General features: G+C 40.0%; 1 protein-coding gene across 1 annotated transcript in view; it reads right to left on the reverse strand.

Annotated features, from left to right (window-relative positions):
* Positions 1-20,648, reverse strand: part of UNC5A (unc-5 netrin receptor A) — a 1,914,539-nt gene that overhangs the window by 1,495,635 nt on the left and 398,256 nt on the right. Inside the window, exon 4 of the mRNA XM_044069905.1 lies at positions 15,778-15,958. Within this exon, the coding sequence (XP_043925840.1) occupies positions 15,778-15,958 (181 nt within the window). The remainder of the gene's footprint in view (positions 1-15,777; positions 15,959-20,648) is intronic.

Raw genomic sequence — 20,648 nt, forward strand, 5'->3', positions numbered from 1 at the left:
CCCCAATCACCAAAACTAAATAAAAGCAATTGCATACCACCCTTCACATAGCAACCACCTTGTACTTGCCCAATGACATGTAGAAACACCCAAAAACTTTCAAATACCATTTAACAGCCACCTTGTTAACACCAACTACCCATTATAAACAGTAAGGCACCTAAACCCCATGATAGCTTTAGCAATCTGACCCCTCTTAGCTCTGTCAGTACCTTTGAATGCCACCAGCAATATACCAAACTTGAAAATGCACTATGCCACCTGGTCAAAACAAGATTAGTGACATAACAACTCCGTCCAGAATATAGAAAATAAACCATACCCTTTCTCTCCTTCAAGTACGGTAAATCAAAGCCACACTTCCCATGCAAGAACACTCTATCTAGCTCACCACCTGAAACCACTTACTCAAGGCAACCCACTAATCCCCTACCCCTGAAGGCTGCAACCCTACCCGAGCCAATCCAAGAAAAACCCTAGCTTCCAATAATACAGTGTAAATTCACTGCTGATGCTCCCCACTCAAAACATGCAAAACAAACCATTATGTTGTTAACTATTAGGAAGAAAATATAACAATTCCATATGTGGCTGCCTTGCTGGAAGACTATGACCTCTTTTCACACCACTCCATCAACTGACATCAGCCTCGACCCCCTTTCTCACCTGGCAAAGCCACCTTCTTTCAACCTACCAAGTAATGCCAAGTCAGCCCATCTCCATTTGAAACCTCCAAGGGATTTGTGAAAGAAAAAACTGTAAATACTTCATTCGCACATAATCACAACTTCTTAATGATGGTATGCACCACCACTGGCATATCTCCTTCAGCAACTGCTTAAAATGCATTTACTACCGCATACAAAACACCACTGAGATTTAAGATGTGTTAACAAAACTACCTGTAAGATATGCTCCACACCTCACAGATTCACGATATAACTAATACCCATGCAAAATAAACAAATGATTGCATTAAAAAGCCTACTCTATAAATAATATATCACCCTTTTCCCAACCAAGTAGTTCCCAACAACATTGTTAACCATAATTAAAGCAAAGAAAAAACATCCATAGTTGTGCTATTATATCCTATCACCAAACCTGAAGTGTAAATTTCCCCCACAGCACTACCTATATTTCTTTTGGACATGGGCAACAATCACCCGTGTCACTCTTAAATAAAAGCAACATGCAATGCACTCTGGATTAAGGAATCTTACTTACCTGAAGCTGTCTAGCTCATCAAAACCTTAGAGCCATTAACCTAGTAACTACCCCTGCTCCTTAAATTGGTGCCACTCCTCCCACAAATAAGAACCTAAAACTACCCCTAAGCAAATATCAAACCCTGCTATAACTTGCCCTCAACATACCTTATCCTCCCTTGGCCTTACACTACCCAGCTGCACCAACCTTGAAATGCCTTAATTAGTACAAATGAGTACAAAACAAACACTTGTTAACATACCATGTACCAGACATCAACCCAGCCTCCCCCAGCAGAATACCTTACCTCCAAATACAAGTGCATAATAACCATAATTAAAATGAATACAGATAAACTGACTTTTAAGGGCCCTAGCACCAGAAACCTAGTGACTTCCTATGCCTGTAATTACTGAGCATTCACCCCACCTGTAGAAAACCCCAGATGCCCCATAACAGATCCACAACCCTGCTTTACCCAGCCCCCAACATACTCCTTTACTTGTTGATACACTACCCAATCTGCACCAACTTCAACATATCTTGCTAAACTGTGAATAAAATAAATTCCCTGTGACCCCTTTGTACACAACTCCAACAAATGGAACATCTAGACCCTAACATCAACTACCTTAACTATTTCCTACAGGACAGTGACTGTTTACATTACACTTTCCAATAAAGCACATTTATGCACCATTCCATCAATGACAACAGCCACTGGTACCTGCACTGTCACACCCCTAGTCCTTCCTTACCTTGACCCAAACATACCTCCTTACATAACCCCTTATGCACCACTCCAGCACCAAAATCCACAATCCCATTATACACTAGTCCAACCATCAAAATCCACATGAAGCATCTCTTACATTTCAAAGGCATTTAACTCATTCCCTCCAGTACAGCTCTTTTGATTGTGTACCTTTAACTCCTAGTGGGCGTGGCTTGAGCCTTTAAAAAATAAAGTCATCACCTTACAATTCTAACAAATACTCATCAACATAGGTCAAATATCAATACAATTGTTCTGATACCTTGTATAGGGCACGGTTTTGGAAATATTAATGCAAATATGAACAAGCATTATTTGACACCTAGAGGAGCAGTAGGTGGTAAATACAGATGCACCTGGAGGCATCACTCGGATGCAATGAGTTAATCAGGGTGCTGACCACTAGTCAATCAGCACATGCCCATCTCTGTCCTTCCTGGGCACCTCCCAAGCAGCAATGGCATCCATTTAACCGGCTCCAACACCTTCCCTCTGGTCACCAAATACGCCCACTTAATTCCACACCTCTGAAATCTGTAAAAGGAAAAACACAGATTAATCACCTTGCCTTAACAGAAGTAAAGGTGTAAAACAAACCCTCTACCCTGCATGTAGAAGACAAACCAAACACTACGCTCACCCCTTACCACCTGCATTAACTAGCTGTCTGATCTGAGAACTATATTCAGATATTTTGGTCTTGCATAATAACTTAAATTGTTTACATCCGTGGATACCCTTGGTCAAACAAGTAAAGGTCTAGAACAGAACACTGTAGGACACCCTGACTGAAACCAAGGATTTCACCTGTCCAGTTGCTGTATGATACTTGCCATGTCCTATTTGTAAGCCATGCAGCTATCCATCTTATTGAGAGTACATCAATTCCTAGTTGTACTGATTTATTAATCAGTGTTACATGTATGACCCTGCAAAATGCTAAGGTTAACTCTATATAAATTATAGCACAGCACAATTTTCCGTAATCAAACAGATGCATCTGTGTTGCAGACTGCGGTTTGAATCAAACAACTATAGATTCATTTCTTAATTTTAAGCATGCAAGAAACTTGGCTCAGATTATTCGCATTGTAATAGTTTTAATTATTGTAATGGAATACCAAGAAAAAGACTTGAGTAAACATGCAACAATAACAAAGATAGTTTTGCTAAAAAAGTATGTAGCACACAGTGTAGTCCACAAGCATAATTCTGGCAGTGTAAGCGCAATCTTAAGATCTCATTAAGAGCTATGAACTATGGAATATCAGTAAATATCACTGGAGAAGCAGAGTAAGAAACAATTATTCATCTTAATTCATTAACTGCAAAACTATTAGCACTGACTCCCTCAGAAAGCTTTCACTGTTTCAAATCTTGTAAAGACACTGTTTACTTGTATTATTTGTTGAACTCTTCTGCCAACAATAATAAAATGCCAATAACCCACTATCCTTGATATATTGTTCCAAAAGTGAACTGCAACAGGAATGATTTTAGATGCATTCATTATATGTGTAATATGTTCCTGAATGCATTTGCGTACAGGTCTTGTAAGTCTGTCCTATGTAATATTTATACAGGGGCACCTAGACCATACACTACATTACTCTGATAACAATCCTAGTTCTACATGGTTTAAATTCAAATCCAGTTATAAAAAAACACCCTCACCTTGTTGTAGCCCCCCCATACTTTAAAGTTATCAGTTGAACATCTTCTACCCTGGAATACTAAAAGGCCCTGTCCGAACTGCTTTGCTTCACAGATAAAACATAAATAAATAAATAAAAATGACATAGCACCATGCTGCTGTATGTTTCTGCTAGAATGCAACTTACATGAAAGATATGTTAAATACCATAACCACCTGCAAACTCCATAATGAAACCTCAAATATACTACTACACACATCGACAAAGGGGGCTCACGGTACAGCTGCTTATGACAAATGCTACTTTCATTAACTCCACGTATGTTTTCAAGCAAATTATATAATGGGATGAGTTCAAATACGTTTGTTTTTCTCCTGCAACTTTTTTTTTTTTTATTAAACAGCTTGTTCTCCATACTCGCCAGCCTGCCCAGCAACCAAGCACAAGATACTCTATGAGTCACCAATATACAGTTTGGAGTCAAGCCTAAATCATTTCATACCTCTCATCTTCGGCCCTTTTGCTCTCTAGAATTTCTCTCTCTCTCTCTCTTCTAATTTTTAGTGCATCTCTGACTGCTGCTCTTGGAAACTTTCCTGTAAAATAAAACACAGTAACTAATCTAGCCCAGCTGAGAGTGTTCCCCACAGCTGACCATAAAGAAAACAGTTCAACAAAGCCAAGAGACCTCAGTTTCCCAAGTTCAGCAAACCCCTGATCCCACCACCTCCATTCCTGACATCCACAAGCTGTGATCTTCAGAGACCACACCCCTCACTGTCCATGAAGTGGCATCTACTCCTGCAACATTTCCGTTCAAAAGAACTACCACACACAACATGGCTGCCAGCATTGATTTCCGAAACTTCTCAATGGGCCAAATCCACGAGGAACAGACCAACATGAGAAAACGTGAACACACTGCAAAAACAGCAATCCAGTTTCCTCCCCCTTTGCCCCGCCATCCCCCACAATGGCCAAACCACAGTGCACATGCGCTGCAAGCTGGGAGCCCACAAAACACCAGGGAATAACAAACAGTTCTGGTGGGCACAATCCAGCTGGTCACCCTTTTTTTTTCCTTTCTTTTGGACCATCCCCCACCAGCAGCCACGAGACACCACCCAACCACCCCCAATGTCCTCACAAAGATGGGTGCCAAGCTGCGCAGGTACAAGGAACAACCCTCCTTAGAAACTCCCAACCAATGGAAAACAACACTTCAGGAAATGTGCACAAACCTCACATCTCGCATCCAGGAACACATGTCTAAGCCCGCGAAACTGCCCACGGCCTAGCTAGCTAGAAGCACCAAACACTGTCAATCACCACATGGAATCTGTCATCCTCTCTCTACCACATGGCTTAAAGAACAATTATGTTTTATTACTCCAAATATCCACATGACAGAAACACAATTACGCACAGGAATGCTACACAATCCTTTCACCACCAATGACCAACCCGCAAGGCAAGGGGTCAGATCTAGTAATCACACAAACAACAGGTGAGTATAAAATCACACAATATAAGCTATTAACCTGACTATATCTTACTGCAAAAGTGATAAAACATGTACAATTGCCAGGAGATTACTTTGATCAAATAGGAGAGGGTGCCCTCCGATACTCTTAACGGACAGAATAAGTGATAAAAGTACAGAAAAATGACTACCGGTGCCACTGAAGTAAACATTTATCTTGTTTTATACTTGTCAATCTCTCTCTCGCTGCAACTTCATCCTGCCAATATGCAGAAAGCACCTTTCTGTTGTGACGCCTAGCAAAGCTGCTAACTAAAGGTCAGCCATTCCAGCAACAACAACTGCGCTCGCATAACAACCAAACTATTCTAAAACTATTTGTTTACATTTCTGTTTGACTGTGTGATATATATGATAATTATAGATTGCTATTTTCTTCTTGTAATTATAAAAGCTTATAATAAGCATAGCGTGACCCCTACTACTTAAATGAATGCATGAATAAATAAAAGACTGACCAATGGATAATTAAGATATGCCTTTGGCTTAGGCACCAAGAAGACATCAAAATATCTCAATAAATATGTATTCACCACAAATGGCACCCATAATGCTACAAAGTAAACTACACCTCAACAAAAAGCAGTGACCCAGAACACTCAGCTTACATCTCATATCTAACCTGCACAAATCCTGAAAAAAAAATTGATACATATATCTTGCACAACCATTACCTACTTCCTCTGTATCTACCAAATTACCAAAGGCCTACCTGTGTACCAAGTACCCCTCAGTCGTCATGGACATAAACCTGCCATATAGCAAGTTCACACCAAAATGTGACTCCTACCTCAGTTACACTTGACAAAAACCCTCTAAGCCCCTCTCTACCCTTATCTCATTTCCTCCTAAACATCCCTCCATCCCATTTAACCCTATCCTCTCCTTATTCTCTTAATTCCTGCTAGCCTATGTAACTGGTCCCATTTGAAGATGTCCCAGGACAAAATGGTCTGTACCAAACCTCATTTCTTTATGTAGGGGCAAGCTCCCATATAACTGCCATACAGCGGCAACTACTATAACTAATTCTAAGGTCTTGCAACCTCAGGATAAGTTATGTTTTACACTTATTCACTCATTCATAGGTTCATAGGTTCATAGGTAGGTACTAGGCTATTTGCCCAAAGGCATTTATAAGCCTATGCTGGCTTTCGCTGCCCCCTTAGATTAGTTCCCTGTGCCTCTGTCCAGCAGAGCCATTGAAGTGATCCCTGGGGTAAACTTTCTGTTTCCCATCCACTCATCAAGGTTTCTCTTGAAGAGGGTTAGCGAGGAGCTCTGCCTTATGTAGATTGGAATCTTGTTCCAGAGCATGAGAAGTCTCTGGGACAGGAATCTATCCCTCCAGCACGTCCTATTTATTGTTGTGGTGAGGTTTAGAACCCTGGAGCATGTGGCTCAATGGGATATGGTTTTCTTTAGGTGGAGCATGTCCATCAATTCTTGGTTGGACATGGCCTTGTATGTCAGGCAGAGATCACCTCTGAGTAAGTGGTATGCAACCGAGTACAGCTGGAGTTTCTTCATTCGAGCTGCATAGGGCATCTGTTTGAGGCCAGTGATCCTCTCAGTGAGGTACTTCTGTGGTCTTTCCAGTTGTTGCAGGTGTCTTGTAAGGTACATCCCAAATGGGGCACTGTACTCTATGATGGGTCTGATGAGTGATGCGTAAAGGAGCCCAATGACCTCTTTCAATCTGGATGCAAACCCTTTTGTGATTAGGTGGGCCACATAGAAGGATTTTCTAACCACTTTGGCAATGTGATTATCAAAGGAGAGGTTACCATCTACTTGGGTCCCCAGATCCCTTATTACGTCCTCCGTATTTAGGGGGCTACCATTTATGTGGTAGTTTGTGGGTACTTTGTTTTTTCCAAAGGGGATGACTATGCACTTTTTGGTATTTAACTTGAGGCCATGGTTTTGACACCAGGTATCTGTCTCAGTGAGACCCTTTTGGAGAATGTCTGTGTCAGCCAGAGAGTCAGTTATAGCCCCTAGTTTGCAGTCGTCTGCGAATTTGGTCAGCCATAGTCCTCCTGTGCTTGCCTGTACCTCTGAGAAGTATATGCTGAACAGGAGGGGTCCTAGGACTGAACCCTGGGGAATGCCACTTGTAACTGGTTTAGAGTCAGACCTAGCTCCTGCAACTCTTACCATGTGTGTTCTTTCCATGAGCCAGTTGGCAACCCATCTCATGATGTAGGCATTTATGTTCAGGCTGGTGAGCTTGTCTATAATACCTAAGTGGGGAATGGTGTTGAAGGCCTTTGCGTGGTCTAGGTAGGCTGTGTGGACCACCTTTCCCTCGTCTATAGCCTTGGTAACTGTCTCAAAAAAGTCCACCAGGTTTGGGAGGCATGATCCACCCTTAACAAAGCCAAACTGGGTAGGGTCCAGTGTTTGGAGGTTTCCAATGTCTCTTTTAATGAGATCCATGATGATGCACTCCATAGCTTTGCAGACCAATCTAGTCAGGCTTATAGGGCTATAGTTCATGGGGTCCATTGTGGCTCCACCTTTGTGGAGCGGACTAGTGTGCCACTCTGTGAGCATGTAGCCTGTGGAGAGACTGAGTTTAAACAGACAGTGTGTTTAGGTGAGAGGTTAGTTCATCTTTGAGCTCATGTAGGACGCAGCCTGGGACACTGTCCGGTCCCACTGATACTGTGTTTTTGGCTTTGGAGAGGGCTGTTTTAACCTGAGTGTCTGTGATTTCAGGGGCACTACATTCTTCTGGTATAGTTATGGGCCCTTTATGGGGCAAGAGGGGGGTGAAGTTTGCACTGAACCTGTCTGCCATGATGTTGGCTATATCGATCAATTCAGTGTATTTTTTGCCATTCTGCACTAACTCCGAGCAGATCTGAGAATTGCCACTTAGATTCTTGACATAGCTAAAGAATGCCTTATGGTTATCTTTGGAGTCCATGGCAATTTTTCTTTCAAAGCTAGCCTTGGATGATTTTATGAGGGAACATAGCTTCTTGCTGATACTGCTCAGGGATGTCTTTCCTTCTTGGGATTTTACTCTTTTCTGTGCTAGTTTCCTCCTTCTATTGTATAGCTTGTTTATGGCAGGGGTCCACCAGACTGGTTTCCTTTTATTGGAGGAGTGAGTCTTGGTTTTGTTTGGGATAGGACGATCCATGCATTCTTGTACATGCCTGTTGAGTGCATTAGTAAAGGATTTTGCAGCTTGGACAGCGTTATCCTTTAGCATGAAGGCTTCGAAACTTCCCACCTTGGTCTTAAGTAACGTGAAGTTTGCTTTTGAAAAGTTTTTCACGGTGGTTTCTTTGACCAGGGGTGGTGGCGGAATTTGGATATCCAGAGTGATTAGTTTATGGTCAGATCTAACCTTCAAGGCATTGACCTCCGGTGTGGAACACTGGTCGCCCATGTTGGTGATGACCAGGTCCAATATGTTGTCACCTCTGGTGGGGATGTTGACCAGTTGATCCAGGGCATTTGATTTTATAAACTATAGGAAATGTTGGGCAAGGGAGTTGGTACTTGAGTAGTTCTCCCAGTTAATGTTTGGGTAATTGAAATCATCCAATAATAGGGTTTTAGGTAGGACCTTTATGTTTCTCAGTGCTTCCAGGAATGTGGAGTGGGGGTCATGGGACATGGTGGGTGATCTGTAGCAAGCTATAATTTGAATAGCAGTTTTGCCCATTGTTAGTTGCATGTGGATTATCTCTGAAGCATTGTGCTGTGCCACTAACCTGCAGGTGTGGGTATCCTTGATGAATATGGATACTCCCCGCCTTTTGTATTTCGGTCCGGGTTTTGTGGCCGAAATGTATGGTATGAGTTGTAGCCTGGTAGTGCTGGGGTGCTCTCTGGAGCCTTAAACCAGATTTCTGTAACTGCACATATATCGATTTTCTCCATACTGAGGAGTGCCTCAATTGTCTGTAATACTCCTAGTACTGACTCCTACATCTGCCGTGTATCTTAATTCTAATAACTGCAGTGTCTTCTATTAATATTGGCTATTTTTCTTGTTATGTTGTACTACCTCATGTTATGTTTTGTATAATTGCTTCCTCAGGATGTTTATGTCATTATACTTGAGACATCCCACATGCTGAGACTGCAGTTGGTCACATGTGATCAGTGCTCTACCCCAGTTAATTAATACAAAAGAAGAAATGAAATGATTAATTAATTAAGATGTTGCTATTTGCCAACTCATCTGAGTGGAATTAACTGTCTTGAGTGTCACAGAAAAAAAAAGTTATGGACATAAAAACCTGGCAAAAGAAATGCAGTTAATCAGCTTGTATAGATTTTTCTTAGTTACAGCTGGACCCTTCTTCGTTGGAGCAAAGGGTACAAATAAATAGTCTGTCTTTATGATCTCAGGCAAGTTGCCAGGAACTATTTGAGCTGATGCTGTACATGCAGGATATCAAACAAGCTTCTTTAACCCATAGGATTCTGCCTATGGGTAAGTCAAAAGGGTGCCTAATCCTTTTGAAAGTCCAAATGGAGTTCTTTAAAAATAAAAGGCTGTTATTTTTAAATCATATCACGAGAGGAAAAGGTTATTAGAAAGGTGTACTTTTAGTTAAAACCATTAGATTCACTGAACCAAATGTTTTGCATATGGATGGTCAAGACTACCCAGTTGTGAAGTTAGTGTGTAATGAAGAAGAGTGGCTATCCACACCAGGATAATGTTGTACCTCCCCTTAGGAAACTGTATAATAAGCTAGTACCACAGGCCAGGTACAACATTATCCACACCAGTATAATGTTGCACCTCCCCTTAGGAAACTGTATAATAAGCTAGTACCACAGGCCAGGTACAACATTATCCACACCAGTATAATGTTGTACCTCCTCTTAGGAAACTGCATAATAAGCTAGTACCACAGGCCAGGTACATTATCCACACCAGGATAATGTTGTACCTCCCCTTAGGAAACTGTATAATAAGCTAGTACCACAGGCCAGGTAAAACATTATCCACACCAGGATAATGTTGTACCTCCCCTTAGGAAACTGTATAATAAGCTAGTACCACAGGCCAGGTACAACATTATCCACACCAGTATAATGTTGTACCTCCCCTTAGGAAACTGCATAATAAGCTAGTACCACAGGCCACAGTTCTATCCAGTACTAGTCAGGATATTCTGAAATGACAGGAACATGTATCTTGACATTACAGTAAAGACCCAAGAAACTGGTGTTTGAGGTAGGAAAATAATGGTTGAGGTATGCTATCAAATTAGTCAGTGAAAAATATTTTCTTTCCATTTTCAGACCCTGATACACTTAGTACAACAGCCTTGTTATGTAGAAGACCATATGGTGATTTCAGCAACATTTGCAACTTCCACTGAAAGGGATGGAAGGAGTAAGTTATCTAAAGCAGACTTGTCTTGAGGTGAAGCTGCTTGGCACATTATTTAATTGGGACTTCCCTAGCTTGTATTGGTAGCTGTTTCTGTATTACCAATACTCTGGGAGCTTGAAACCATGTCCTTCTCAATCACTAATGCGTGAAAATGATGAAGTTTGATATTTCTTATCTGAAAGATACTATCACAGATGGAATCAGGAAAGGAAAAGGTAGAAATGGGGATATGAATCTTCTTTGTCTCATGAAGAATGTTTCCACCATCTATTCTGTCATTTCCTAATGAAGAATGCAGAACTGAGGGTAGAATGCATTCTGTAGTGTAGCAAACAAATTAATATTTGGGATTTCCCACTGCTGGAAGATCCTGATAAAAGAGGTCTCCATGAGGTCTTCCATGAGGTGAGAGAAGTTGTAGATGAGGGAACCAAACAAACATTAATTTTCCCAGGGATCTGAACAGCTGTGAAGAAATACTTCAGTCTGCACCAGTTCTAGTCTTGTCTGATATGAACATGGGTACGAGTGCATGCTGACCTCTTTGTCGATGTACCACACATCAGCCTGACTACGTGAATACTGCAAGAATGATTCTAGTCTCTACTCATTTTTCCTGAGACTGAAGAGAGGACTGGGGAAACCTACATCTCTCACCTTGAGTAAATGTATGGGAAGCCTTCTTTCCTATGTGCCCCATTTTCTCTGCAGAAGGCAGACATGAAGGCAGGCTCTACAGCTTAGCAGTGAAGCATCTGTCATTAGGGAATGTGATGGGGTAGTCTGAAGGAAAGGTAACTTTACTCTGACACTTGTTAGAGAACCGTGCTCTACTGCCTAAAAGAAGCTATATGATACCAGCAGACGTTCTGGCAAGTTCTGATAACTCTGCTGACATCCAGTGAAACATCACTACCTGCATATCAATCAAATACATGTCAAGCAGAGCGCCTCCTTGGCCGTCTTCAAAAGGAACCTTGACGATTGGATGGGAGAAAGGAAATTCACCCCGGGGATCACGTCAGTTGCCCTGCTAGACAGGGGTCCAGGGAAGTAAATAGTGTGGGAAGAAATAGCCAGGGAATTGTTATGGCTAGACTTATATAGGCCCTAGTGCCGATAGCCTAGTACCAACCTATGAACCTATGAACCTATGAACTATCCTGTGGTAGGAAAAAATAGACAGTGAAGAGTGTGGGTGCACAAACTTGGAGAACTGTCCTCTGACAGACAAACCTGGGAGATATTCAGGACTGCCATGGCAGCAATTGTACTGGTAAACTCCAGTGAACCTTCATTTGTGGAGCTGGGGAGAAAGTGAAAATGGCCTGGTGATTCTCTACCAATCTCATTAGCTGACAGGTCTTCTTTTTGGAAAATGAGCTGGCCTGGAAGAAGAGGGGGAATATGGTGACATCCTAGACACCTTTCAATATGGCAATATGTGTTTCCTCTTTTGCAAGTCTTCCATAAGGTCTTGGGATTCCTGCTCCTAAAGAACCACAGTCCACAGTAAGGGAACCTGTATGATCCACCTCTACTCATCCTTACTACTGGAAATTCTCAGCCATGCTGTCCAGGGAAGAAATATCCCTGAAAATGCTGTTTTAGGTCAGAATCAGCACAGTCAAATTTATATTAGACTATATGAAAGCTCATGATGAATCTATTATACAGATTTCCAAGATACTCTTGACCCAAAAAATCAGGAAGCAATGCCAGCATTGCCAGAGCTTGGTCTACAAGAGTAGGCAAGATCTGGTACAGGCATGACAAACAGTTAACAGATACAAGGTCCAAAATGCTAGAGCAGAGGTTTATGTGGCTGATCTTATACAGAGCTTCGAACCACTTATTGGGTCGCAAAGTAGATGACCGCTGTGCTGTCTGGGACTTATGCTGGACTGAAGATATACTGCAGTAAAATTTGTCAAATTGCACTGTACCCCATTCCAACTTCAATATGGAGATGACTTTACCCTTCTTTTGATTTGAGGGAGCTGTACCCATTAGTTTCCAGTCTGAGTAACTGGTGTCATTCAAAACCAGGTGAATAGAAAGGTTGACCCAGAGTTCCTCATTCTTCTACCCAAATACTGATTCAGAATTTCTGTGAAGAAGGCAGATGTACAATAAGACAAGCTATAGATGTCCCATGATTTTTAAGCACTGAATGCAGAAACTTTTTAATGATGGGCAGGATTTAGTAATATTCTCTCTGCCCACATTAACTGACTAAAGCATATTGGTTAATTATTACTATGAGAAAATCCTCGATTCAGAGACAAGGTAAAGCCACACAGAGAAACACCTCATTAGCAGCTAATTAGCATGTCTCTGAATGAAATGGTGTGTGCTGGTACTCTATTTACCCATCCCATGCAAAGCAGTAGCATAGTACCCCCCAACATGTAGACACACACATGTGCATTCAGACACCAACACACGCACAGATACACATATCCAAGCAGTTGCATTCATACACCTACACACTCAGAGAAACACATAAAAAACTGCCTCATGACCACTCCAACACGCATACACAGACACGTGTGCATGCACACACACAAATGCAGATACACACTCTTGCACACACACACACACACACACACACACACAAATATGCAGAGATGGCTCCCCTATACATCTTTTGCAGGGCAATTGGATGGACAAACGAACAGACACACACTTACGCACGCAGACACTCACATCCATGCAGCTGCATTCATGACTCTAAAGACATTCACACACATTTCCATACATGTACACACTAGTACACCCACACACCCACACACCCTTGGCTCTGTTTTACTTAAATGTAATCACAGCGCAAGCCATGACAATTCATTAGGGTTGAACAGATGAATGCCATCTTTCAGCTTGATGGCTTTCAATATTTCCCCTTGCAAAGAAAATAACTTGGCAGAGCATGCTTATCCTCTGTTGCTACCATATCTGGGTCTCATATCTCAGTAAGCCTTTCTGAATTCTAGGGGAAGTATTTTTGATCAAGATTTATCTACTTATTTTATTGAGTTTGTTTTGATATGTGGCCGCTATTTTAATTAGTATAGAAGCTCATGCTGTGAGAGCATCAGAAACAAACTTGGGAGTTCACAGACATAGCTGCCCAGTGAAAAGCAACACTACCGCTACCAGCAGGAAGTACAGGTATCTATAAATGTGGGAGATAGGTGTTGCAAGTAGTGAGCTAAAGTCAGGATACCAGAGAAAGAAACCCCATTAATTATTCAGTGCAAAGGCCTTTAAAAGTCAGACCTTATTTCTCTGAGGAAAAAAAAAAAGTATCATACACCTTATTCTTTAAGCATCCAACGTATGCCTCTCTTTTATGGAAAATTATCTTAATTCCTTCTTCTTTTCCTAACTTCTTTTCACTTTTATTTGATCTGTTTAATTAATCATAGTTTCTTGAGTTCTGACTTCTTCTGTTCTATCATAGTCTCAGTCATGTGATACAGTAGCAACAGTTAAATAATGTTAGTTTTGAGATAATTCCATTACTTTATGTTCCTTGGTCAATCAGGGACAAGCATGCCCCAGTGCCCCAGCAAGCCATATTATGCACTCATAATGGCTCAGTTTGATAACGCATTACCCATTACACTGGAAGTGTGATATCACTGTAGGTCTGAGCACACTTTGGTAATTTAGAATGGGGTATTTTTCCATGATCTCTTACAGTGAAGGCAATCCTCAAAAAAGGCCTAACTAAACTCTTACATGCTCCTTAACTCTCATACAAGGTGTTCTTAAAATTATGAGAACAACTTTGCTGATAGTTCTGGTTTGTCACAGGGGTTATTATGACATGAAGTCTAATATGACAATCACTAGTCACTACAGCAAGAGCTAGAGAGGAAGCAGCAGAGTACACAGAACTTGCCCCTCTTTACCTGGGTTTAGCAGGTAGATGTTTGACATACCCATCTCCATACTGAAGGACAAGTAAAGACAACGTTTCAATACTGTTGGGATGGAGTGCCATAGACTTTTTAAAACAACATGCATGAGTAATGTGACATTTGTCTGCATTAGTAAAGAAGGGGTTATATACAATTAAAGGTTTTACTATCATATTCTTGCACCGACATTGTGCGAGTGTTCAGATTTCTGAATCAGAATATCAGAAATCACAAGAACGAACAAAATAAATGTAGAATGCAGCATTTAAGTAAAGTTGACATCTCAGAAATGTCGACTTTTCCGAAAATGCTACACTTCCGGTTAACAATAACAAAATGCTTTTGCAGGCGGGCAAGCCATCCTGCCCCCCCCCCCACACACACACACCCTGCTACTTAAATATACAAACTCCGAGATCACACTACTGTGAGGAAAAGGGAAAATTTCCAGTCCCCACTATAGTGTGACCTACATTCAAAATGTCGAAATGCAAAACAGCGAATGGACACTAGCATTCACTGTTTATTTCAACATTTTTTTTTCATCGCTTCAGGACGTCGAATTGGGCGATCAGACATACAGAATTCGAATGAAGTACGATAGCCCTTTTGATAGTAAACCCAATTAAAGTATAAAGCAATGAAGTGACTAGTGGCTGTGCCATTCTGTATACTATAATAATGTATCAGAGTAGAAAACAAGAACCAAATTTAATTTTATTCAAATATTAATGAAAATTAACGAGAAGAAGATATCTTTTAAGGGTGCGTTAACATTGTAAGTCTGCAGAAGAATAACTAACTATACTCATGTATCTTTATTTTACATTCATAAATGAATGTCAGTTTCTTTTCTCCAGCTTAGAGCTGGTGTGGTCTTTTCTACAGTGCCTGCAGAACACAAATGTGTAAATGGCAAAGTCTGAGTTTCTGCATTCTGACTGTCAGAGATACCATGATTTGCATATGCATGTGAAATGGGCTGAAAACCCAGTGGTCTAATTCCATGTTCATGACTAAATTAAATAAATACTCTGAAAAAAATCACATTTATTATGCGTATTCCTAAACTGTGATTTACTGGAAAACAAAAAATGCATGGTGTTTCTTCCAGTAACAATTTTTTTCCACACTCATTCTGCCACATATAAACTTTAAATTCCCATATGGAGATCATATACTTCATTCAATGCTAATCAGTTAAGTGCACAGATATTTCAATTTACTGTAAGAGAAAAGTGTACTAATATGCACAATCACTATCCAGCTGTGAATAATATTAGATGGCTTACCATATACAATGATAGCAGCAGAAGAGCTCCGACGTCGGGCAACTATGTTCTTTGCCACACAGGTGTAGTTACCTGTGTCTGCAAGACGTGCCTGCTTAATGATAAGGTTGTGGTCAAGAGTAATGTAGAAATTCGGATCTTGTGCTGGATTGATCTCCTCTTCATTCTTCAGCCACTCCACCTGAAATATCAGACAGAGCATGACAACCAGTATCCTAGAGATTCAACTATCAGCAACACATATTTTAGCGGTCTATAAGGGCAATATTGCATAGTGCATAGAGCAACTACCTACGGCTGAATTTAATTACAGATTATGGTCAAACATAATTCAGGTACAGCTCAGTATTTTCAATTTGGTTTGTTATATTTTAGTATTGTTCATTAAGTACATATATTCCAAACTGTTCAGCATGTTCAGTGTATTCTGTAGCAAATCTATTCAGTAAAGCTCAAATGAAGAAAACAGCTGGAAGCAGTATGCAGTAATAGCGTCAAGGCTATACTGTTTTATTTCAAAATGATTTTTATTAAGTAAGTGCCTTGGGTGTTCTGCCAAGACTGTAAACTGAAATTCCTCAGCAAATGAGACAAACACTAACTCTGCTCCATCGAGATTTTGATAAATAATGACCCTTGACCCAATTGATATCATAAACTAGAACCACCCCCACTTGAAAAACAACTTTGACATTTGAGTAACAGCTGTAGTCAGCTCCAGAGTTGTAAGACTAATACTGTCTGTTTTAAATGTTACTCTTAAATTTTAACCTGTTTCAATAACTTGTTACGATCTGTGCAGGATATAAATTGAGGTTTTGGAAATCAAACATAAATATGTTGCAGACCATTCTAACATAATTATCATATCATATCATATCCTATATACACTGACAACAACAATTTAAAATATAGTGGAATGCCAAGACAGTAGGCAGCTTAAAGTAACATGCAAAAGACTAAATATATGCAGTTTGGTTCTCCAAAAGGCTGCACAACACCTCAAATGACCATTGTATGCAACATATGATGGCATCCTGCACTACCATTTGATGCACATGTAGCTAGCAAATCTAACTAGTCAATTTTGCTCACACATTTTATAAATAACTATATATATACATATATATATATATATATATATATATATATATATATATATGTGTGTGCATGCATGGATGTGTGTGTGTGCAAAATACAAAGACTTTCAGAACCTTTAAACAACAGAATCCTTTATTCTTCATTTTATAGGCTACTCCATCCCTACCACAGAACCTGGGCTTACTCAAAAGTCTTTGTGTTTTATATTGTTGGGAACATGCACCTTAATTGTGCTTGCTTCACATACCTGAGTGTGCCTCTTTTTGTTGAATGCTGTTTCTTCGACAAATGCAGAGAGTGTGGCTTAACTCCTACAGTGGAAAAGTTAATTGCCTAACCTCACTGTAGCACAATCACATGCACTGAGGTTAGGAAATTAACTTTTTTTCGCTGTAGTGCAATTTTGGAGTTGATATATTTAATTTACGGGAAGTGTGAGGGGTAGAGCTCCCACATTGGGGGTACAGGGGGCTTGTCCCCCTGCAGAAACATAGTAGAAAGTATGTTTGTTAGCTAGCTGTTGTTGTAGGTGGAGAGAATCTTATTTACTTTTGCAATGTAGTTTTCAATGTTATAAAGCACACTTTCAATGTTCTGAGTTTTCAATGTTTTGGGTTTTCAGTGTTTTGAATTTTCGATGCTATGGTCTCAATGTTATGAAATTTCAATGTTATATATATGCCTATTTTTATTTCTCTATTTATCTATTTTCCATGGTGGAGCAGTGATCTTCATAGATCTTTTTTCACTCTCAGCCTGGCAGGGGAAACTGGTTAAATAACTTTGTCAGAGTTACACAGTTAGGCAGTGGAGGCTGAGGGAACCAAAGCTTGCATCACCAAACTAGTGGAAAACTGCTATATCTATCTATCTATCTATCTATCTATCTATCTATCTATCTATCTATCTATCTATCTATCTATATCTATCTAGTTATCTATCTATCTGTCTACCTATCTATCTATCTATCTATCTATCTATCTATCTATCTATCTATCTGCATCTATCCATCTATCTATCTATATATGGGTTCCCTTCAGAATGTCGAATTTCAGAAATCTCAAACTCGACCATATGATTGAGTTTTCAGAATTCTGAACAGAGATCTGCATACAGCGTGGAATGGGAGATTTCCCTTTTCCTAGCTGTAGTGCGATCTCAGAGTTGGTATATTTAAGTACCAGGGGTGTGGGGGGTGCAGGGGGCCTTGCGCCCCTGCAGAAACATTTTGTTTTTTTGTTGGGTTTTTTTTTGGATTTGTTTCAGAATTTCAAGCTTCTGAAACCTCGATTGTCTTGACCATATGAAGTTTGAGATTTTAGAAGTTCGAGATTCTGTATATATATATATATATATATATATATATATATATATATATATATAGATATAGATATATAAATAAGTACATGTATGCAATCCGCCTATTCCATTCAAACTTCTTTTTATCCAGATCTGTTCAGCACATTAGTTCACCTCATTCACCACCCCATGCTTAGTGGGTCTCTGTTGACTCTCTGTTGACTCCCTTGTCTACAGCTGATTACCCTCACAGGTAGTCTGATTCCGAATTCAAGGTGGGGGACAACAGGGAGAGCGACGTGGTCATCATACAATAGTGTGTGCAAGACTACGTTAGTGTCTTAACATGCACATCCAGTATGCACTGTGTAGACTGCCATTTGGGTCTATTGTCACACATCTAATGGGCTAACTACCGAATGGCTGCACATCGAACAATAAGCATCAGAAGCTCACTCAGCGAACTTTAATTTCATCAACATTGATAAGTAACTACTTGTCTAACACTTCCACATCTCACAGATGAAAATATTTCAAACCCCTTTTCTCCAGTGTAGTGTGGGTTTGGAGTTGGTATGTATAGTAAAGGAGGTGTAGGGTGTGAAGCCCCCACTTTGGTGGGTTTGAAACACTTCTGTGTGTGAGATGGGGAAGAATTGGACAAGTAGTTACTTACCCTGTCTATGAAATGAAAGTTTGGTGAGTGAACTTTCAATGCTTAGTGTTCAATGTTCAGCCAATCGATGGTTAGCCCATTTCATGGCCGAACACAGATCCCTGCCATTTTGCTGCAGATGATGAGTGACCTCTTTTCATTTTCCTCAGAAAGCTAGCATCTGATGTTTACCACAGGACACTCTTGCAATAGTGGTGCGCCCTCTCCCTTCCTTAAACTGCTCAGACATTTCCCTTCTGCCTAGCACTCTGATACAGGGTCTACCAGTCCAGCCAATGTCACTGCCAGTGCAGTGTGTATCTTTGTTATTTCATCAGTGAGTAAGACATATATTGGGAAATGTTTGCCTGTCTAGTGAGAAGCAGCTCATTTCATTGTGCATGTTATTAATGCTTGGTCACATGCTATCGCTCAGCCATTCAGAACACAGAATTTGTCCTTTCCATTTTAACATGACACATAAGGCATTTTGCATAATTGGCACAGACAGTACACGCCTATGGCATACAGACACATCATAAATTAAACAAGTATTATAATTTATAAAGTGCATTTCATTATCTCTGTATGTCAAAGCAATTTCTTTACTTAGTGAAACCAAGGCATACTACCTGCACACGTTCAATGAAAAAATAGTCAGATATATTCTGCTTGCAGCTCTGTATGAATGAGCCTTCCTTTATCAGTTAATGTCTGCGAACATGTAATTTCATAATAATGACAGTTCAATGCCAAAATAATTAAACCTTTTAGAGGTATTCTCCTTTGAGATGAGCAATTGTTTGAATTCCTTTTAGTGCATTCTAAACTGCACTTCTCTTTTAACTTGCCATCACTTAGCATGTTAAATATCAACAGAAAGTCTCCCCTGCTTCTGTCTAACAAATTAAGCAGCCCAAAGGGGAGAATCTGTTCTCATTATTCAGCTGATGCATGTTCTCTGCATTCTGCATAGCTTGGTTCTGTATCTGTTTTGTACTACAAATGTTCCTTTTAAGGTATAACTTCCATAGCCTACAATGCAAATATACAATTTCTTTACAGGCAATATGTACTACTTATTTTTGGAAACAGTTGAATATTTAACTGATATAATGGCTGTAGAATATATGATACTTGTCAGTCCACAGAAGTTAAAAGTCTGAATCATCTTTTACATTGACTAACAGAAGGTATAGGTAGAGAACAGCTGACATTACTGACTTGTTTTTTTTTTGTGCTCAGGATTGCTCTAGTTTAGCTTACCATTTAGTAGATCTCCTTGTGGATACACCACCCCCCAAAAAAAAAAAACACATGTACCTATTTATTTCTTGGCTTTGTACTAGTGTAGTACCATGCAGGCTGCTCTGCATAGATGTGGGTGGAGACTTAGTGATTGACAGGTGAAAGGGATGTGTAGTGATATGAAAAACATGCATGATTGACCGCCATGCAGATTTAAGTGTGACATCATGCATGTATTGACTGTTGATCATCACAATCACAAAAACAACCAATACTGGAGCAGTAAATCCCTTAGACGTGTCAAAATCTTTTAATACAAATTAGCATGATAAAACCACAAAAATGCATTTGGGTTAAGAGCTTTCATCTGAGAAACTGGACATCTTCAGAACCATGAGTGAATAATACTATACACAAAGATTAAATCATGAATGAATGTGACACACCCACTGAAGTAACCAATCATAAAGCACACCGTACATCCATACCCTACTAAAAACTTAAAGCTGCAGGCACTGGTCAATGCATTTGTAAAACATACAATGTTAAAATGAATTATATTAAATGA

Source organism: Protopterus annectens, chromosome 4.part0, assembly GCF_019279795.1.
Source record: "Protopterus annectens isolate FY-2018-M chromosome 4.part0, PAN1.0, whole genome shotgun sequence".
Classification (NCBI taxonomy): domain Eukaryota; kingdom Metazoa; phylum Chordata; order Ceratodontiformes; family Protopteridae; genus Protopterus; species Protopterus annectens.